General features: G+C 39.7%; 1 protein-coding gene across 10 annotated transcripts in view; it reads left to right on the forward strand.

Moving 5' to 3' along the window:
• Positions 1–15,138, forward strand: part of PHACTR3 (phosphatase and actin regulator 3) — a 271,324-nt gene extending 256,186 nt beyond the window's left edge. For all 10 annotated transcript variants that reach the window (XM_005569489.3, XM_074005622.1, XM_065523361.1 and 7 more), the window contains 5 exons: positions 3,723–3,778; positions 7,557–7,618; positions 8,550–8,690; positions 12,606–12,682; positions 14,550–15,138. In XM_005569489.3, coding sequence (XP_005569546.1) covers positions 3,723–3,778; positions 7,557–7,618; positions 8,550–8,690; positions 12,606–12,682; positions 14,550–14,565 — 352 coding nt within the window. In that variant the 3' untranslated portion in view covers positions 14,566–15,138. The remainder of the gene's footprint in view (positions 1–3,722; positions 3,779–7,556; positions 7,619–8,549; positions 8,691–12,605; positions 12,683–14,549) is intronic.
• Positions 15,139–17,895: the final 2,757 nt, after the last annotated feature.

Genomic DNA, 17,895 nt, shown 5'->3' on the forward strand with positions numbered 1-17,895 from the left:
ACCCCACCTCAGGACCTTTGCACATGTCCTCTCCTCACCTAGCGATCCCCAATCATCCTCTGGATCCCAACTAAAGTATCACCTTCTGGGAAGACATTCATGTCCAGGTTACAGCCTAGTCTCAACAGTGGCCTGGCCTTGTTGGGTTGGCAGCACCACCCTAAGACCCTGCTCAACACCCTCACCTGGCAATCAGGGGTCTTCTTGCTCACCTCAATCCCCTCTGCTGGTGAGAACCACAGGGAGGGTCTTGGGACCCACAGTGCTGTCTGGGGCTCTGCATCCACCCTTCCAGCTGTGGGGTCCTGGCACTCTGTGGGTAGAGAGGCAGGTTGGTGACAAGCCAGTGGGGTCCTGGCCTGAGCACCCTTTTGCTCTGTTGACAACCCTGTGCCTCCGGGGCTGTGTCCATCCAGAGGACTGCATATTCTAGACCATTCAGGGGTGCCCTGGTGACATTCAGAGAGAAGCTTGGCAGCTAGATGAAGCCCTGCAGTGAGCGACTGGACCACCAGACTGCCTCTGCGCCTTGGGACCAATTGCGCAGTTTTTGCTGGTTTGATGTCCACGCTTTCCTGAGATGTATCAATTGGATGAAATGCCTTTCTGGGAACATGGTCCACGACCAGCTGGCAAGTCACAGGTTGGGTTTTCTTGAGAAATTACTATATCCCAAGCATGCATTGTCACAAACATTTTTGTGCATTATCTCATTTAATTCTCATTGAGAGGGTCTGGTACTAATTTTCATTTTAGATGAGAGAGATAAGGTTCCAACAAAGAGGGGGGAAAAGCCTTGTTTGGGGGCCATGCCAGTGGACACCAGCCTCCAGGGGCATTTGGAGTACTTCTCAGATTTGAGGAAATGCACAGCCTCACTCCTCAGGTGTCCCCATGGGTGTTCCTGGCTGGGCAGCTGGCTCAAGAATTGTCTTGAGCCACACATAAAATACAAATGGCTGGGGCCAGCATTGCGGACAGTGAGTTTATCAAGGCAGTTGTAGGTAAAGAAAGGCAAATTTATTAGAGAAAGTATGAAGATCCGTTGCAAGGGTGCAATGGGCAGCACAGCAGAGAAGGGGCTGCCTGCAAAGAGGCTGGAAGGAAGTTTTATAGGGTTGTGCCAGAGGGCCTTATGTGCAGATAAGGTCGTGCTGCTGAGGCCTCGAGTGGAACAAGATATTTGGAAAGAGGATGTCATGCCAGTGGGTTGTCTGTGATTAGCCGGCTCTCAGAACAATTATTCTCCCCCAACTAGGACCTCTTCCTCATTGTTGCTTACTTATTAGGACTCCACGTTTTACTTCCCAGAATCCCATTCCTACACACAGCCTCTCCCTCTTAGCCAGAGGAGCTCTGCAAAGGAAGTACCTTTTCATGGGTAAAAAACATGGTGCACCCACTCTTGCAGGGCTTCAGGGATTTTTCCTTTCTATTTGCTCTAAAAGTGCCTGTGTGCCTTCGCCCTGCATCCCATCTCCTTCATGCTTCCGAGCCCTTCTGTGGGCAGCATTGGGGCCAGGGGATCTGGCTTGTTTCTGCTTTTCCTACGGTGGCCTGCCCCATCTTTATCCAGACAAAGTGGCTGTCAGGTTCTCTTGCCATTCCCTGTTTACAGAGACTCAGATACGTTGAGAAGCGAGCTAACGCTGGGTGCCCAGCTCTAAGGGGAGACCACAGACAACTCCAATTTCCTGATGATTTCTCTTCCTTAACCTAATTCCTTCTTCAAGACCCTTGCAGACAGTGCTGTACCAAGTGGATTCGGTATAACTCTCTCAGAAGCTTCCTCTTCCATGAAGTCTGTCTTGATTATCCCCCAGCCCCGCCCCCGTCCTCACTCCCTCAATGGTTAAGCCCCGTGTGTGAACAGTTAAGAGACGCTGTGGAGAGAGCTACGGTCTTCCCACACTGGCTTCTTCTCTTCATTTGAGTCTCAGCAAAATGTATCTCTGCCATATTCTGAATGTATCTGCCCCTGCCCAACCACTCACCCACCATATCCCCCATTTCCTCCATGGCATTGACCACTCTCTGAGATGATTTTGTTCATTTGTCTGCCTTTACCTCTAGACCAGGGGTGTCCAATCTTTCAGCTTCCCTGGGCCACATATAAAATACACTAATGATAGGTGATGAGCTAAAAATAATTGCAAAAAAACCCCATAATGTATGTTTTTAGAAAGTTTATGAATTTGTTTTGGGCCTCCTTCAAAGCTGTCCTGAGCTGCATGCAGCCTGCAGGCCACGGGTTAGACAAGCCTGCTGTAGACTATGAGCTTCCCAAGGGCAGGGGAGTCTTCCCATATTCAGCACTGTGCTCTGGGGGCTTGGAACAGTGCCTGGCACAGAGCAAATATTTCACAGTCATTTCCTGAGTGCTTGAATGAATGGCCTTTGGGGTGTTTTGACCGGACTGCAGAAGCAACACTTAGTGAGCTAGGCTTTGCATGCATTGTTTGGGACCGGGGAGGATTCCAGCCAGGAATTGTCAGAGGGGAGGTTCAAGTCTCACCGAACATTGAGATATGATGTGGAAGCAACCACCCACAGAGCCAGAAGACAAAGCCCCCGGGGGAGCAGAACCACAAAGGGTTGTATTCTAGTGGGGAGGGAGGAGTGGTTGAGTCCTGCAACGTCCTAGGCTTTCTGCTGGGACAAGGATTATAAATAGGAGATAAATAATTTTTAAATGGAGCCTCCATCCTCGCCGGGGCAAAATATTATGGCCCTAAATTCTGGGTGTTCAAATACTGGGCCCTGTTGTCTCCCTGCTGTGGTTAGAGGATCTGGAAGTGGGAAGGTTTCTGGCTCTGGCCCAAGTACAATATTATTGTAGTCACAAAAATAATCAGAGCTTGGCATTAATTTCGGATAATGATGCCTCCTTCTCCTGACAAGCCCTTTATGTTTTTTGGTGGTGACTGTTGTTGGCTGCATCCTCCAACTTCTTCAATGAGAGACCACTTGAAAAAGAAATAATAATTTGTCTTCATATCGCACACTCCGTCTGCGCTGATGGTGGGAGGGGAATGCGTGTGGGTGGGCTCAGCTCTGTTAGCTGTGCTGGCTGGAAGAGATTCCCAGTTTTTATTCAGCGCTCGAGCTGAGCTTTATGCTTGCTGACAAGAGGCGGGAGGCCCCTTAGACGTCTTTAGACACTCCCCCTGTGCTGGGCTGGGCACAGGCGGCTCTACTCAGCCGTTCAGCAGGCAGAAAGCCGGAAGGAGAGATCAGTGCTCCCACGGCTGGTGTCTCCTGTGCTGACAACGGAGGCAGTGCTGGGAAGCATGGATCTCCCAGCATTTCTGGATCTAGAAGCCTGAAAACAGGTGGTGCTACCCACCCCTCCCTAAGCCAATGGGCAGGAAAAAGAATTTCCTGAACAGATCTCCTCGATGCTTAAATACACTGCTCTGGTGAACAGTCCAGACCAGGCAAGATTTGGGCGACAGATCAGAAAAATGAAGACCTGCACATGCGGAGTTGGAACAAGGACTACCCTAGTATTAGCTCTGTGACGGGGCAGCTTTCACTCTCACTTGGAAGTCTGACTTGATTTTGCCAGCAAGAGGCAACAACCAAAGGTTCACTTTCTCTCCTCCCCATTTTGGGAGGCGATCTATAGGGGTGTGCCAGCCACCTCTCATCCTTGCAGACCCCAGGTGGAATTTGCAGGCAGCCACTATGGTGCAAAATGTAATTCTAGTGTTTTTCCGCAGACGGCTGAGCCAAAGACCTGCCGTGGAAGAGCTGGAGAGAAGAAATATCTTGAAACGTGAGTAGCTGGTGATTCCTCTAGAGGTTTTCCTTCACGTGTGGTGAGGCTGTTGCACAAATTCTGAGTTCCCATAACCCAGCCCTTCTCTGCAAGCGGAATGCTCTATGCTCAGTAAACCTGAGCTGCTGAGGAATTCTGAAAGCAAGCCCCAAAGGAAAGCTGATATATCTAGAAACATTCTTTTTATTAAAAAAAAACTCCTCTCCTCTTAGCATAAAGATGTTTTTATTTTCAGGGTTAGTTCCATATGTCTAAGCACGTTAGGTTTTAAGCAGGTCTTCCTGGCAGTTTGGGTCGGGGTTCTTCTTGGCTACAGAAATCACAAAGCATGAACTGCATCATAAATCTCACTAGAGGACACGCCCCTTGCCTGTTATACTTGGGAGGAATAAAGCAGTCAGCTCAGGGAAACAGTGAAGCCATGGGAAGCTTTCATGTGGCTGAGGACTTTGAGGTTCCAGGACCCTCTGTCGCTCCCAGCCTTTGCGCCCCCTTGCATTTCCAGTTAGGTGGACAGTTATAGGATATGCTGAGCACAGGTGTTCATGAGTAACCTCCATGCTCTAGGGCACTATATTCCATTAAATATTCCATAAAGTTAGTGATTTAGGGGTGGCCAAACCTCTTGAAAAAGTGTTTCTCAAATAGTTCTTTAGTCATTTTCAGTTTTTAAAACATTTTCTACAGAAAGTATCTTCTAATGGCTTGGATTTTTACAGGACTTCTTTTTCTCTTTATGTGATGAATACTGCAGACTTTCTCTGAGTTTGTTTTCTTTTTACGAAGTTATGATGGTACCAAGCTGACTTTCTGTCAGAAAATACCGCAGAGCCCCTTGTTGGTCTGGGTACTGAACTTGAATTGATTCCTCTCTCCTTTCTTTGCCTCAATGCCTTCATTAACTGCCTAAAACAATCCCCTTCTTTATAGATTGTCGAAAATAACCCTCAGATAAAGACTTCTTCATTTGACTTTTTAAACTTAAGATATAGTGACTACGGTTCTGTGTTAACTATACCATCTCCGAGGATTTAAAGAAAAGCTTTTCATTGATAACATGCTTAATTAAGTAGGCAGACAGAAAAGTCAAGCTGTTTCAGTTGCCAAATATTTGAAGTTTTAAAAATTAAGTCACTTATTTGTAAAGCTTGTAAGTTGCAGATGCTACTAAAAGTAGCAGTCCAGACTGGAACCAGGCAAGTTCAAGACACAGGAAGCACCACATTCCAAGTAGCCTTGGAACAGGAAGAGTACTACAGCCCAGACTTTTAACCCAGGAACCATGTCTTCTTTCAGTAGCAGCCTCTTCCTTCCTAGGTCTTCCCACCAGCAAGTGCTTCTAATTGTGTTATTCTTTGGAAATAAATATCAGAGCCTTAGAAATAGAACTGTCTTTGGTGACAGGGAGCTAACAAGTGCATAACTGAAACTGACTGCACTGACCTTCAGTGCACAGAAGGGAAAATGAGTTTCCTCTGCGGTGGCCATGGCAATCCCGCCATAAACACTGTGCCTTCATTAGTGGATGTAGGTTTGTCCTTAGCTTGGAAGCCCTCTCTGGTGTCCTGAGTGGGAAGACCTGAGACTTTTACTGCTAGGTTTGTGGTGGGTGTTTGGTTTTTCTTTTGTTCTGTGGAGATGAGAATAGGGTAACTATATATAGCCTAACATCATACTCATAGGCTCTTGATACACAGGACTTCAAGCACTTATACTATATTGCATTTTCTTCTTGTAATCAATCCTTAGAATATTACTTTTGTGTTTGCTTCAAGGGGGAACTCATGACTAATTGCAATTATATCTGAGGAGCACTCAAAACTCTGCCCATGTAACACTATAACATGGATAGAAAAGCAGGAGAGCAGTGGCCCCTTTCTATGCTGATGGTAATTCTTTATTAGGCCCAGTCTGTGCCATGGACTGTATTCAGTACTTGGTATATATTCCCTCATTTAATCACTGCAACATATTTGTGAGGTCTGTACTTTTTAACAAATGAATATTGGAACAAGGATAGCACTAGAGTTCAACCCCAGGTCTGCCTAACTCCACTGCCCATTTTCTTAACTACTGCATCAGAAGCAGTAATACGTTTTGGACATTCATGGAAGACTCATGTATTACTAACTGTCCAAGCTGCTGGAGCTATTTCCAGAAAATATGGGTGTAGCAGTCCTGATTATGGGTCCCTTGCTTTGTATAATGCACGGGATTTTCTGGGTCTGGAAATGAGATCCACAAACATATCACTAAGGGGAGCTGAGAAGGGGAGGTCTGTGGGCTTAGACTAACAGGGAGGACTTCTTGGAGGAAGTATCCAACAGAGCGCCTGGCACGAAGAAGCACTCTGACAGGAACTTTCAAAGATCAATTCTCTGAAGACCCTGCTAGTGACCTTCGTAGTAATGATGACATTTTTCAAGATTTAAAAAAAAAAAAAAGATCTGACTTGTTTCAATCTTTTCACATGGGAGTTGCCCATGGCCTATTTTAAAGAAATCTGAAAAATTTTATGTCACGTAAATCCCTCATGGCTGGCCTTATCTGGACACTTTCACAACGTTTCTCTAATTGTATCAGCTTTCTGATGATACCTTAAAAGTATGGTTTCTTTTGGTTTCTCACTTGTATAAAGAATTAAGCACAAATAGGATTTAATTACCTTTTCTAAAACACCCTAGTCCAAGATGACTCACTTAAAAAAATTACTGGAAAGCACAATATATTAAACTCTCATATAACCAATCCCACAAAGGTATAAATATTTGAAATGCATCTTTTAAATAAAGGCAGATAATGTGAAATTGTGTTAACTGCAAGTGGCAGGATTTCCCTTACCAAAACCTAGCAGTGTTTCTAGGAATGCTGATTGTTGAAATCTCTTTCCTAGGAATGGAGCTATGTTCAGGTCAGGGACCTAAGGCTTTATTTAGCAACGCAGAACACCAGAAATAGGACAGCCATTATCTTGTATCCCAGGGGGACGCTTACATTTTGTACTATATCTCAGCACTTTCGTCTATTTTTAGCTTCCAAGTATAGGTGAGAGCACAGCTTGAATGTTAATAGTCACAACTTACCAAGCAAAGCTAATTTTGCTGAGGGACTTGGGCTCCTTTACAAGGCACTGTCATATAACAGTGTTCACGCTTCAGCAATGGAGAGTCAGCTAGGTTCACAGATATGTTAAGATTTGAAATATAGTCTGAACATATAAATTTCAGGCAAGCATATGCTGCCCAGGAGCTGAAGAAGGTGTTCCATGTTTTACGTTGGTTAAAAAGTCTGTATGCTTATTAAGGAAAAAAAAAGTAGTGGCAGTGCTATTTATATTGAAATGTACATACACATTTATTTAGTCTACTACAGATATTTTTAATGTGGCATCTAAGTGCTAGATGTAAATATAAAGATATTTGGGGAGAAAGAAAATCAGTGAGAAAGACAGACACAGAGATGTCTACTTCCTTAAACAGCAGCCATATCTGTGGTTGTTTCTAATGCACAGAAGGGCTGAGGAGACCAGGTTGGGATGACAGCAAAGCTTCGCTTAGTACAAGTATTTCCGTGATGAGACCATGATCTCCTGAACAGTGATTGACAAAGTGGGGAAAAAAAAACCCACAAAGAGTGATGTGGAAAAAGATCTCTTTAATATCTTACCTTCAGCTCCCAGAAATACGGATATCTTGGGTACACCTTCCTGCTAAAGAGAAGAACGTTTCAACCTGTTTCTCTTTGTCATTTTTTTCCCTATTTTAATCTTTCACAGAAAGGAATGATCAGATAGAGCAGGAAGAAAGAAGAGAAATCAAGCAAAGATTGACAAGAAAGGTACTATAAGCATTTTATTGCCTGAATAATAAAGGTGGTCTAGAGAACAGCTGCTTCGGTAGCAGGTGGGATGAGTAATCTAGGTATCACTCTGTGATCATGAATAATGTTTTCCTGGACAACATGGCATCAGTTAAATCAGGATATTTGCTCAACAACAATGAATTAACTCCCTCTGACATTCCCTATGGACGAAGTCCTTCCCCAGCACAGTAGCACTTGGAGAGGTGCACAACGCACATGACATTTTTTACTTATGTTCAGGTGGAAGCCAGAAGTTGATTGGCATTTTCTTAATTTACAGTGTCTAGGAAAAGCATACCTGGGTATCAGTGTTTTAGTTACATTTTGCACTCATTGCTTTTGTTCACCTCTAATATGTCTAGAAGTTCCTCAGTTGCAGAAAGCTTATCTGTGACTCAAATAGTTAACATTTACTAGGGCCAATACAGGTAGCAACTCTATACACCTTAATCTACTTTTAAAGCCCTGACCATTTCTATTCAAGTGTTCTGGATTCCCCTTCTTTGTTGTGCTGCTCCATAATAATTCTCTTGAAATTAACAGAATATCCTTCTTAAGCTGGACATATAATAACTTTATTAGCACTTTGAAAAAGCTTATCTAATTGTACCTGAAGCCATTGATGCCATCAACTCTAAGTTAAATCACTAACTATTCCTTGAGCTGGTGCTATGTACTACTGGGGGTGTGACTCCTTCTGATAAAATATTTTGGAGGAAGGGGGATTGTGACTTAAGGGTACAGTATATAATTTAAGCCCTTCACATTAGAGATTGCTTGTATTCAGGTTATATATCACAGTTTCAGTTTTATTTTTATTTTTTTTAGAAAGGTGCTGTTTGTTCAGAGTGCTTCAAAAAAGCTAGTTTGGCATGTGATACTTAACTATGATGATCTTTGATTTTAGCTTAATCAGAGACCCACCGTTGATGAATTAAGAGACAGAAAAATTCTGATACGATTCAGTGATTACGTGGAAGTAGCAAAAGCGCAGGACTATGACAGGAGGGCAGACAAACCCTGGACGAGACTGTCAGCAGCAGATAAGGTACATAACTGCCTGTGCTGGTGGGGGGTGTTGGATGTTATAATAAGGGCAAAATATGTCATGCCAGGGAGTTTATTCATAGACAATGGGAGTCCTCAACTATTTAAATTAAGGGTATACCTGCAGTAAATATTGGTTTCTCAAAGACAATTCAGGGTCAGATTGAGAAATGGTTCTCAGCTAGCGGACAGTTTTGCCCCGAGGGACATTTGGCAATGTCTAGAGACATTTTTGATTGTCACAACTCGGGATGCTACTGGTAGAGGCCAGGGATGCTGCTAAGCATCTCACAATGCATATAACAGGTCCCACAACAAAGGATTTTCTAGTCCCAAATGTCAAGACTGTGGAAATTGAGAAACCTTGGTATAAGGGATAAATCAAAGGTGGGCAAGGCTGCCATAAGAGATCAACTGACAAGTTTAAACAAGAAGAGCTACAGTGGGGATAAAGAGGAATTCAAGAAAGCCTCTACAGTATAGAAGAGGTTCTAGATTCTCTCCCTGGACTTGTGCAGTTTGAAGTATCTCTGAGAACCTCCTGAGGAGTCTGAACTGAACGGTTAGAGAAGGAGGAAGCAGGTCATAGAGTCTCTGCCTGACATTTGCTGAGCACAGAGAGGGTAAGTTCTCGTCTGTGATCAAACACTTGACTGGCAAGATTTAAGCCCACGAATGTCTATAGAGTCTTTTTGTTACCTTCTTGCTTCTATTAATTTTCAGAAGACTTAAAGCCTTTAGGAAGAGAAAAATTACACATTCAGGCAAAGAAATTTGCTAATTGTTCTTCATTCTTCATATGCCGAGTATGAGTATGTACATAGATATTGCATCAACTTGGAGAAATGCGAACGTGTTGGACTAACTTGCCTAGTTCTTTGTGATTGATGTGCTCAGAGGATCACAATGATACAAGGAGAAGTATCTTTGGTAGTCTGCAGATGTGTTTGAGTATGAGAATAATATACCCCTAAAGTTCTTAAAGACTTTCCTTGTCCCAGAGGCTATGTTTGATGTTTTAGTCTCATTGGGTCCCTCGAGTGTTTATCTGAGAAGGAAGTACATGATGCAAGTGGGCCTGGGGAAGCCAAAATATTAATATATGCTGAAGTTAGAAAGGCTTATTTCTAGATTATCTCTGATTATAAAATTCCGAGTTCACTGAAAGCTGCAGTTTACTCATTACCTTGGTGTTCCTGTTTCATTAGTGCCCTAAGCATGTGCTTGGTCCGTTTAGGTATGGAGTGAGTGGGGTTGGGGGAAGGATTGTCTTCCCACTTCAGTCCAGCAAATTAATTCATGGAAGACTCACATAATACTAGTCCTAGCCAGAGCAATCGAGCAACAGAAAGAAAGGGCATCCAAACTGGAAAAGAGGAAGTCAAGTTATCTTTCGTTACAGACAATATGATCTTATACCTAGAGAAACCTAAAGACTCCACCAAAAAACTTAGATCTGATAAATTCACTGAAGTTGTAGGATACAAAAATTAGTAGCATTTCTATAAACTAATAATGGACTAGCTGAGAAAGAAATCAAGAAGGCAATCTTATTTAAAATAGGTGTCAAAAATACCTGGAAATGAATTTAACCAAGGAGGTGAAAGATCTGTACAAGGAAAACTACAAAACAATGATGAAAGAAATTGAAGAGGCCACACATAAATGGAAAGACATCTCATGTTTGTGGATAGAAAGGACTAATACTGCTAAAATGACCATACTGCCCAAAGCAATCTACAGACTCAATGCAATCGCTATTAAAATACCAATGTCATTTTTCACAACAATAGTAAAAGCCATCCTAAAATTCATGTGAAACCCAAAAAAAACCTGAATGGCCAAAGTAATCCTTAACAAAAAGAACAAAGCTGGAGGCATCACACTAACTTCAAAATATAGTATAAGGTTATACTACCAGCACAGTTATTGGTATAAAAGACACATAGACCAATGGAAAATAGAAAACACAGAAAAAAATTCACATGTTTACAGCCAATTGATTTTTGACAAAGGTGCCAAGAACATAAACTGGGGAAAGGACACTCCTCAATAAATGGTGTTGGGAGAATTGGATATCCATATGGCAAAAGAATGAAACTGCACCCCTATTTCTTACTATATACAAAAATCAACTTGAAGAACAAAGACTTAAATGTAAGACCCAAAAACTATAAAACCACTAAAAGAAAACACAGAACAAACAGTCCACGACATTGGTCCAGGCAAACATTTTATGGCTAAGACCTCAAAAGCACAGATAACAAAAATAAACAAATGAGACTATATTAAACTATAAAGCTTCTACACAACAAATCAACAGAGTAAAGAGACAACAGGGAATATAAGAAAATATTAATATCTATAAACTATTCATCCAACAAGGGACTAATATCCAGAATATACAAGGAACTCGAATAACAGTAAAAAAAAATCCCATTAGAAAGTAGACAAAGGACATGAATAGACATTTCTCAAAAGATGACATACAAATTGCCAACAGGTATATGAAAAAATGCTCAACATCATTAATCAACAGGGAAATGCAAATCAAAACTATCTTATTATCATCTTATTCCAGATAGAACAGTTATTTAACGCTGGGCGCAGTGGCTCAAGCCTGTAATCCCAGCACTTTGGGAGGCCGAGACGGGCGGATCACAAGGTCAGGAGATCGAGACCATCCTGGCTAACCCGGTGAAACCCCGTCTCTACTAAAAAATACAAAAAACTAGCCGGGCGAGGTGGCGGGCGCCTGTAGTCCCAGCTACTCCGGAGGCTGAGGCAGGAGAATGGCGTGAACCCGGGAGGCGGAGCTTGCAGTGAGCTGAGATCCAGCCACTGCACTCCAGCCTGGGCGACAGAGCAAGACTCCGTCTCAAAAAAAAAAAAAAAAAAAGAATAGTTATTTAAAAAAAAATGCTGGAAAGGATTAGGAGAAAAGTGAACTTTTATATACTGTTGATAGGGATGTAAATTAATGCAGCCATTATGGAAAACAGTATGGAGACTCCTCAAAATATTTTTTAAAAACTACTATATGATCCAGAAATGCCACTTCTAGGTATAGAGCCAAAGGAAATCAAATCAGTACATTGAAGAGATAGCTGCACTCCCCTGTTCACTGCAGCATTAACAATAGCCAAGATTATCTAAGTGTCCATCAATAGAGTGGAAAATGTAATGCGTGTATATATGCATATGTGAATACAGTGCACACACACAAAATGGATATTCCACCTTAAGAAAATCCAGTCATTTTTGACAACATGTATGGAACTGGATGTTATTATGTTAAATGAAATAAGCCAGGCACAGAAAAACAAACATCACATGTTCTCACTCATGTGGGATCAAAAAAGTTGATGTAATGGAGGTAGACAGTAGAATGATAGACACCAAAGCCTGGGAAGGGTGGCAGGGTTTGGGGAGAGAAAGAGAGGTTGGTTAATGGGTAGTAACATACAGTTAGATAGAAGGAGTAAGTTCTGATGTTCTATAGCAGAGTAGGGTGAATATAGTTAACAACAATGTTGTGTATATTTCAAAACAGCTAGAAGAGAGGACTTGAAATGTTCCCAACACATAGAAATGATAAATACTTGAGGTGATGGACATCCCAAATACTTGGTCATCACGTAGTCTATGCATATAACATATCACATGTACCCTGTATATACGTACAAATATTATGTATCAATAAAATGTTTTACAAAGACTTCCAGAATATTAGCTACATACTAGCTTGGTAGGACTATAATAATGAGTATGGCAGTTTTAATGATGAACCAAAAATTGTTTATTTTTTTCTGTGTATTACATAACAAGTATTAGGAATGGTTAATTTATAAACATGATGCTAATTTCCCAATTTTTTAATATCCTGAAAAAACAATGTCTTGTTTTTAAATTTCAGGCAGCAATTCGTAAAGAATTAAATGAGTACAAAAGTAATGAAATGGAGGTACATGCATCAAGCAAGCACTTGACAAGGTCAGATTTGTTTGTATGAATTTCATGGTACTTATTTTTGAAACACACACCACCCCGCTACCACAAACCATGTATCCGGCTATACAAATTCAGCATTTTTCCAGAGAACTGTATTGAACAAACAGAATGTACTTCAATTAAGAATACTGCCTGCTCCCATTATTTCCTTTAGGACTTGGTGAAAGGTGATATGTATGGTAACAATATTGGTTTATTTAAGTAGTTAATGCATATTTAACAAAAATAAGCCTCAAGGCAATGAAAGTAATTTTTCTGTGTATTTAATTCCCCCTAATATTCAGAATTCCTCCAATTTATAGAACTATTTACACTTATAAATTGCTGTGAAATTAGTCACTCCCCACCCTCACATTTACTTTTTCCTATCTTAAATTATTAGTCACATCTTTAACACAGCCAGTGTTCTCCTAAAGCTGAGTATTTGTTTCCTCAGCAAATATTTGAGTAAGTGCTGAGAATGCAACAGTGAATATGATAAAGGAGGCTCCCATCTTCATGGAGTTTATGTTCCATTGGGAATATATTGGCTGATTCTTCCATAATCAAGACTTTTCCCATTAAGACAAATATATTCTCTGTCTATGCTACCATATGCAAGGGATGACACTGGGCTTCTTGGTGATGACAAAGTTGGGAAAAGATTTAACTCTCTTTACTTATTGAACTGAATATTCTTTCAGTATTTTCCCCCACTTCTTTTCTATGGCCATGACCAGTAGTAATTATGTGAAGTCCTCAGATATCTCTAATTCTAAAGCAGATGACTGTGATGCAACAAGCCTTCAACTGAATCAGTTGCTTTGTTCTCTCTCCTTTTATCTGAAGATGCTCATGCTCAAGGCCCACATACAAAGAGAAAGGAAATCCTGCATGTAGATACTGCCTTAAACTAAAATAATAGTTTTAGTTTTCTGTTTGTTACAAAGTGGCCACTGCATTGTTATCTGAAAGATTTACTCTGTAAGATTAATATGGCTATAGAATAGAAACTAAGTAAATGGAATTCCATCTTAACCCATGGTTTTGGGGTGAATGTATCAAGGAGGAAGGGAAAGTTGGATGAATAGGAGAAAATTAAGCAAATAGTTTGTTTTTTTAAGGTTACCTCCCATGACTAACATACTTTTGGGGAGGAATAGGTCATATGAATGTTTAGGAAAGACAGTTCCAGTAAATAATGAACAATTACATTTAATGCTCATTCTGTCTTAAACAGAATGACTACATATTCTATATATCATAATCTCAATTTTGTACATTTTCTGATTATACATTAAAATGTTTAGTAAAGATGTTTATTGTCCTAAGTTGATAACTTTCTAAAATAATGACTCTAATACTTGAACATAAGGAAATAATTTTAAGATCTTTATACCACATTTTAACAATTCATATGAATTTAAGAGTCAGAACAGTATTTTTAGTTATGAGATTTTAAGTGTTTTAAAATTACTATGAACATAATACTCTATAAAAAGTCATAACTCTACCATAATTTCCAATAATTTATTAACAAATTCATTATTTCTACTGATTTAGCAAAGCCCTGGCCTTTCTGTGTACTTCAAGGGCTTACCTCACTGTTTTAAAACTAAGTTCTAGGTAGTCCTAAGAATTCAGCATATAATAGGGGCCTTAGAGTAGGGAGCCCTCTGAGACTCTACCCTATTTTAACTAGAGTAGCTCCATCCTCATGTTTTACATATGGGACTTCTGAGAAGCTTTTTAATAGCAGCAAATTTAACCTTGTAGCAAATAGCAGCAAAAACTTTGTAGAAGGTTTTTGGCTATTTTAACTGCTAGAAATGTATAACCTTAAATTCTTTGTCTTTTTTATAATATCTAGATTCCACAGGCCATAGAGATTTTCTTCTGAGAAGAATTTGTGTTTAATTTTTTGATACCAACACTGAACATTCATCAGGGAACTTTCCTGAAGTTCAGCTCAAGACTACCTGCTGTGTTTGTGAGAAGAGCAGGATCACACACACAGGTGCAATCTTGACCACACTTACCTGCAAGAGGAGTAACCAGAGGACACACTTCCTTCCTCCTTTGGTGTCTGAGGAGTGTGAACTGTTGGGGTCAGTTAAGACCCAACATAACTCTATCAGAAGAAAACTGTTTGCCTTTCAACCTTGTTTTACAGTTCTGCAGTGTAATGGAGGACGGGCAACGTGCATGTGCAGGCTCACCACTCCCAGGCCTCTGACATGAGGGACATGTGACAATGTCATTCAGTATTATGTTTAAAAGACATTTTTATCCTGATCATTATTAATTTGAAAACTCTTTAAGTTCATGTTATACAAAATGATTTACTGTATTATACTTTTCCTTTTTTATATAATGTCTAACAAAAAATACAGCTGCAACATTTTGATTCCTGTTAATTTTGTTCTTTAATTAAATGACTACTTATTGCAGGAAATTAACCCAGGCTTTACATTTTCTTGGGGTTGGGATGAGTGGTACTTTAGAACAGGGATCTGTGAAACAAGTCAATTTTTACTTTTGAGCCATCAGAATCCAAACACATGAATGAGAATTCCAGCTTTCTATGTGTTTGGTAAATTTTGTTTATATATGTGGTTTGTGCCTTAGAAAATCAAAATGAGTGCATTTAACCAAGAAATAAGCAATAATTTGTTGAAAACTTCTATCAAAATGAAAAGTATCCCTCTTTAAGAGTATTTTTAAGCTCACCTCTGCAAACATTGTTAGACAAAGTTTTAGATGAAGGAGAGATTATAAAGAAAGGAAATTTACCCCGGCACAAAGGGGGAAACAAACAATAAATGTTCCCTGAAAAATATTTTTAATTAGCTTTCAAATAAGTGTCCTTACAGAGATGAGCCTTCCCTCCTGGTATACTGGTGAGGCAGGAAGCACAGTAACTTGGAGCATGACTTTCAGAGCTTGCAGAACTTGTGCACAAATCCAAGCTCTGTGCTATTCAGCAAGTTACTTATTTTCTCTATAGGATGGTCGTATCTCTCGCACACAACATTGCTGTAGTATCTAAATAAGAGAAAGTAACTAAAGTGCTGGCACAGTGCTGGGGACATTCTGGGAATCCAATAAATGTTAGCTACTGATGATAGGGTTATAAGGTAGCACCTGGAGCAACTGAGTGTCCTCTGTGCCTTCTTGCCACACATGCTACCTCATTGACTTCCACTATCTTTCCTTTTCTACTTAAGACTGCTACTGGGTCAGATGCCCACAGAAACTACTGCGTCTTTATGTTAGCACTTTGTCCAAAGTGACTTATGATCAGTCCTAGAGACTAGCAAAACACACTATTCATTGAATTATATTTTTTTTTTAAATAAATTGTTATGGTAGAAAAATTCCAGCTCTACCTCTTAGTTGCTCTGTAACCTTCTGTGAATCAGTTGACTTCTCTGAGCCTCAATTTCTTCATTTGTGAAATGTATCTAAATCCTTTCTAATTAGAAGTCAGTTAAATTTAAAGGATTTAAGATGTATATATATTATATATATATACACACACATACACATGTTGTTCATAACCCATTATTTGTAGCCAACCAACTACCAAAAACTTTACCTTTTTTCTATTTTAAGCAACATATAGAAGCTCTCTGTATTTAATATTCAATTTAAAATATTAATGGGAGCCCAAATTATGTAAAACTAAGATTTCAATTTCCCTCACATAGAAATATTAATATACTTACTAAGAAACAAAGAGAAGGAAAAGGTGCTACTGTTTAGAAACCACCTTGGCCCCCACCACACCCCAACCGGGACAACAGAGCAAGACCCTGTCTCAAAAAATATAAAAATAAAGAGACTTTGAAGTCATATCACCTAAGTAATTTTCTGACAATTGAAAAGGTGGTGGGGGCGGGGAGTGGGGGGAGAACCTAACATCAAAATATCCACCTTGTGGAAAGATATGGTAATTACAGGCCTACATTTTATTATACATTGGAAGTAAAGTCAAAGTTTTTAGCTGTTTATCTACAGTCCTTCAACAAACTCAAGCTCAGAAATGCAAAATCCTAGCTGTACTATTAAAACTGCTATTACTATCTGCTTCCAATACCCATTTGTCTAGTTTTTTTCAGAGACCTTTTTCTCCATTTTTCATATGAAAACATCTCAGAAGATATTTGTAAGCAAATGAACATATGAAACTGAATATATTATTTTTAAACAGTAGATTTCTATAAATCCCATTTGCTTATTTATCTGCAAATTTACAGTGATGATACTAGGAACATACTACTAGTTCGTATTCAAAAAATGTTAGAATGAACAACAAAGTACTGGTTAGCAGTTCCATAGTTCTATGAAAATAGAGCAGTATTTTTAAAGTAATAAAAATTTTAAAAACCTTTTCAAAGTTTTTAATCTCAACTGTAGATCTTAAATATATAAATGGGGAAATTCTAAAAATTCAGTTTTCTTAATAAGCAATGGGAGGAAAGAAATCTGGATATATGGTATATATGGCAATAATTTAATGTTTCAAGTTGCAAACATGTTACATATGTGTATTATTCCTTTCTAAATGCAGTTTATTATCCCTTCTCAAAAATACATATACTGAATATATTACTACAATTCAGGTGTGTTCCCTAAAAGACTGGTCTACACCACCAGTCCATTCTCTGCTTTCCAGACAGCCTACTTCTTAATTATAATGGTAACACCTGATGTGGCAGAAAGCACATCTCCAGAACCACCTATCATCTTGCTTCAATATTTACATCTCAAGTTAGATTTGTTTGTTGATACTATTTGCTGGTATTTTGCTCAAAATTCTACTTGTTTATTCATAGCATATATGGTTCTTCCATACTTTAAGTTTTAATTAGATAAGAAACTTATACACCAACTGTATCTGGTTTAACTGTTAATAGGTGATAACAGAATGGTTAAAGAACCCCAGCAACTGTGAAGCTCCACACTAAGCACTGAGCTCAGAGTTGGCAGAATTTGTCACTGTAGACTACAAATTTCATGTTGAATTAAATGCTATATGAAAACCACTCCATCTATTATTCATTTAAAGGATCTACTGGCCTTTTAAGTTGGTGTTGGCCATCCATGATACTACGATTTGGTGGCAATGAGATCACTATAGTAATGGCTGTAGCTACAGTTTAGTATTTAGGTTTCTGCCTAGCTATACTAATGTAAAATTTCTTCTCTTCCAT

Source organism: Macaca fascicularis, chromosome 10, assembly GCF_037993035.2.
Source record: "Macaca fascicularis isolate 582-1 chromosome 10, T2T-MFA8v1.1".
Taxonomy (NCBI): domain Eukaryota; kingdom Metazoa; phylum Chordata; class Mammalia; order Primates; family Cercopithecidae; genus Macaca; species Macaca fascicularis.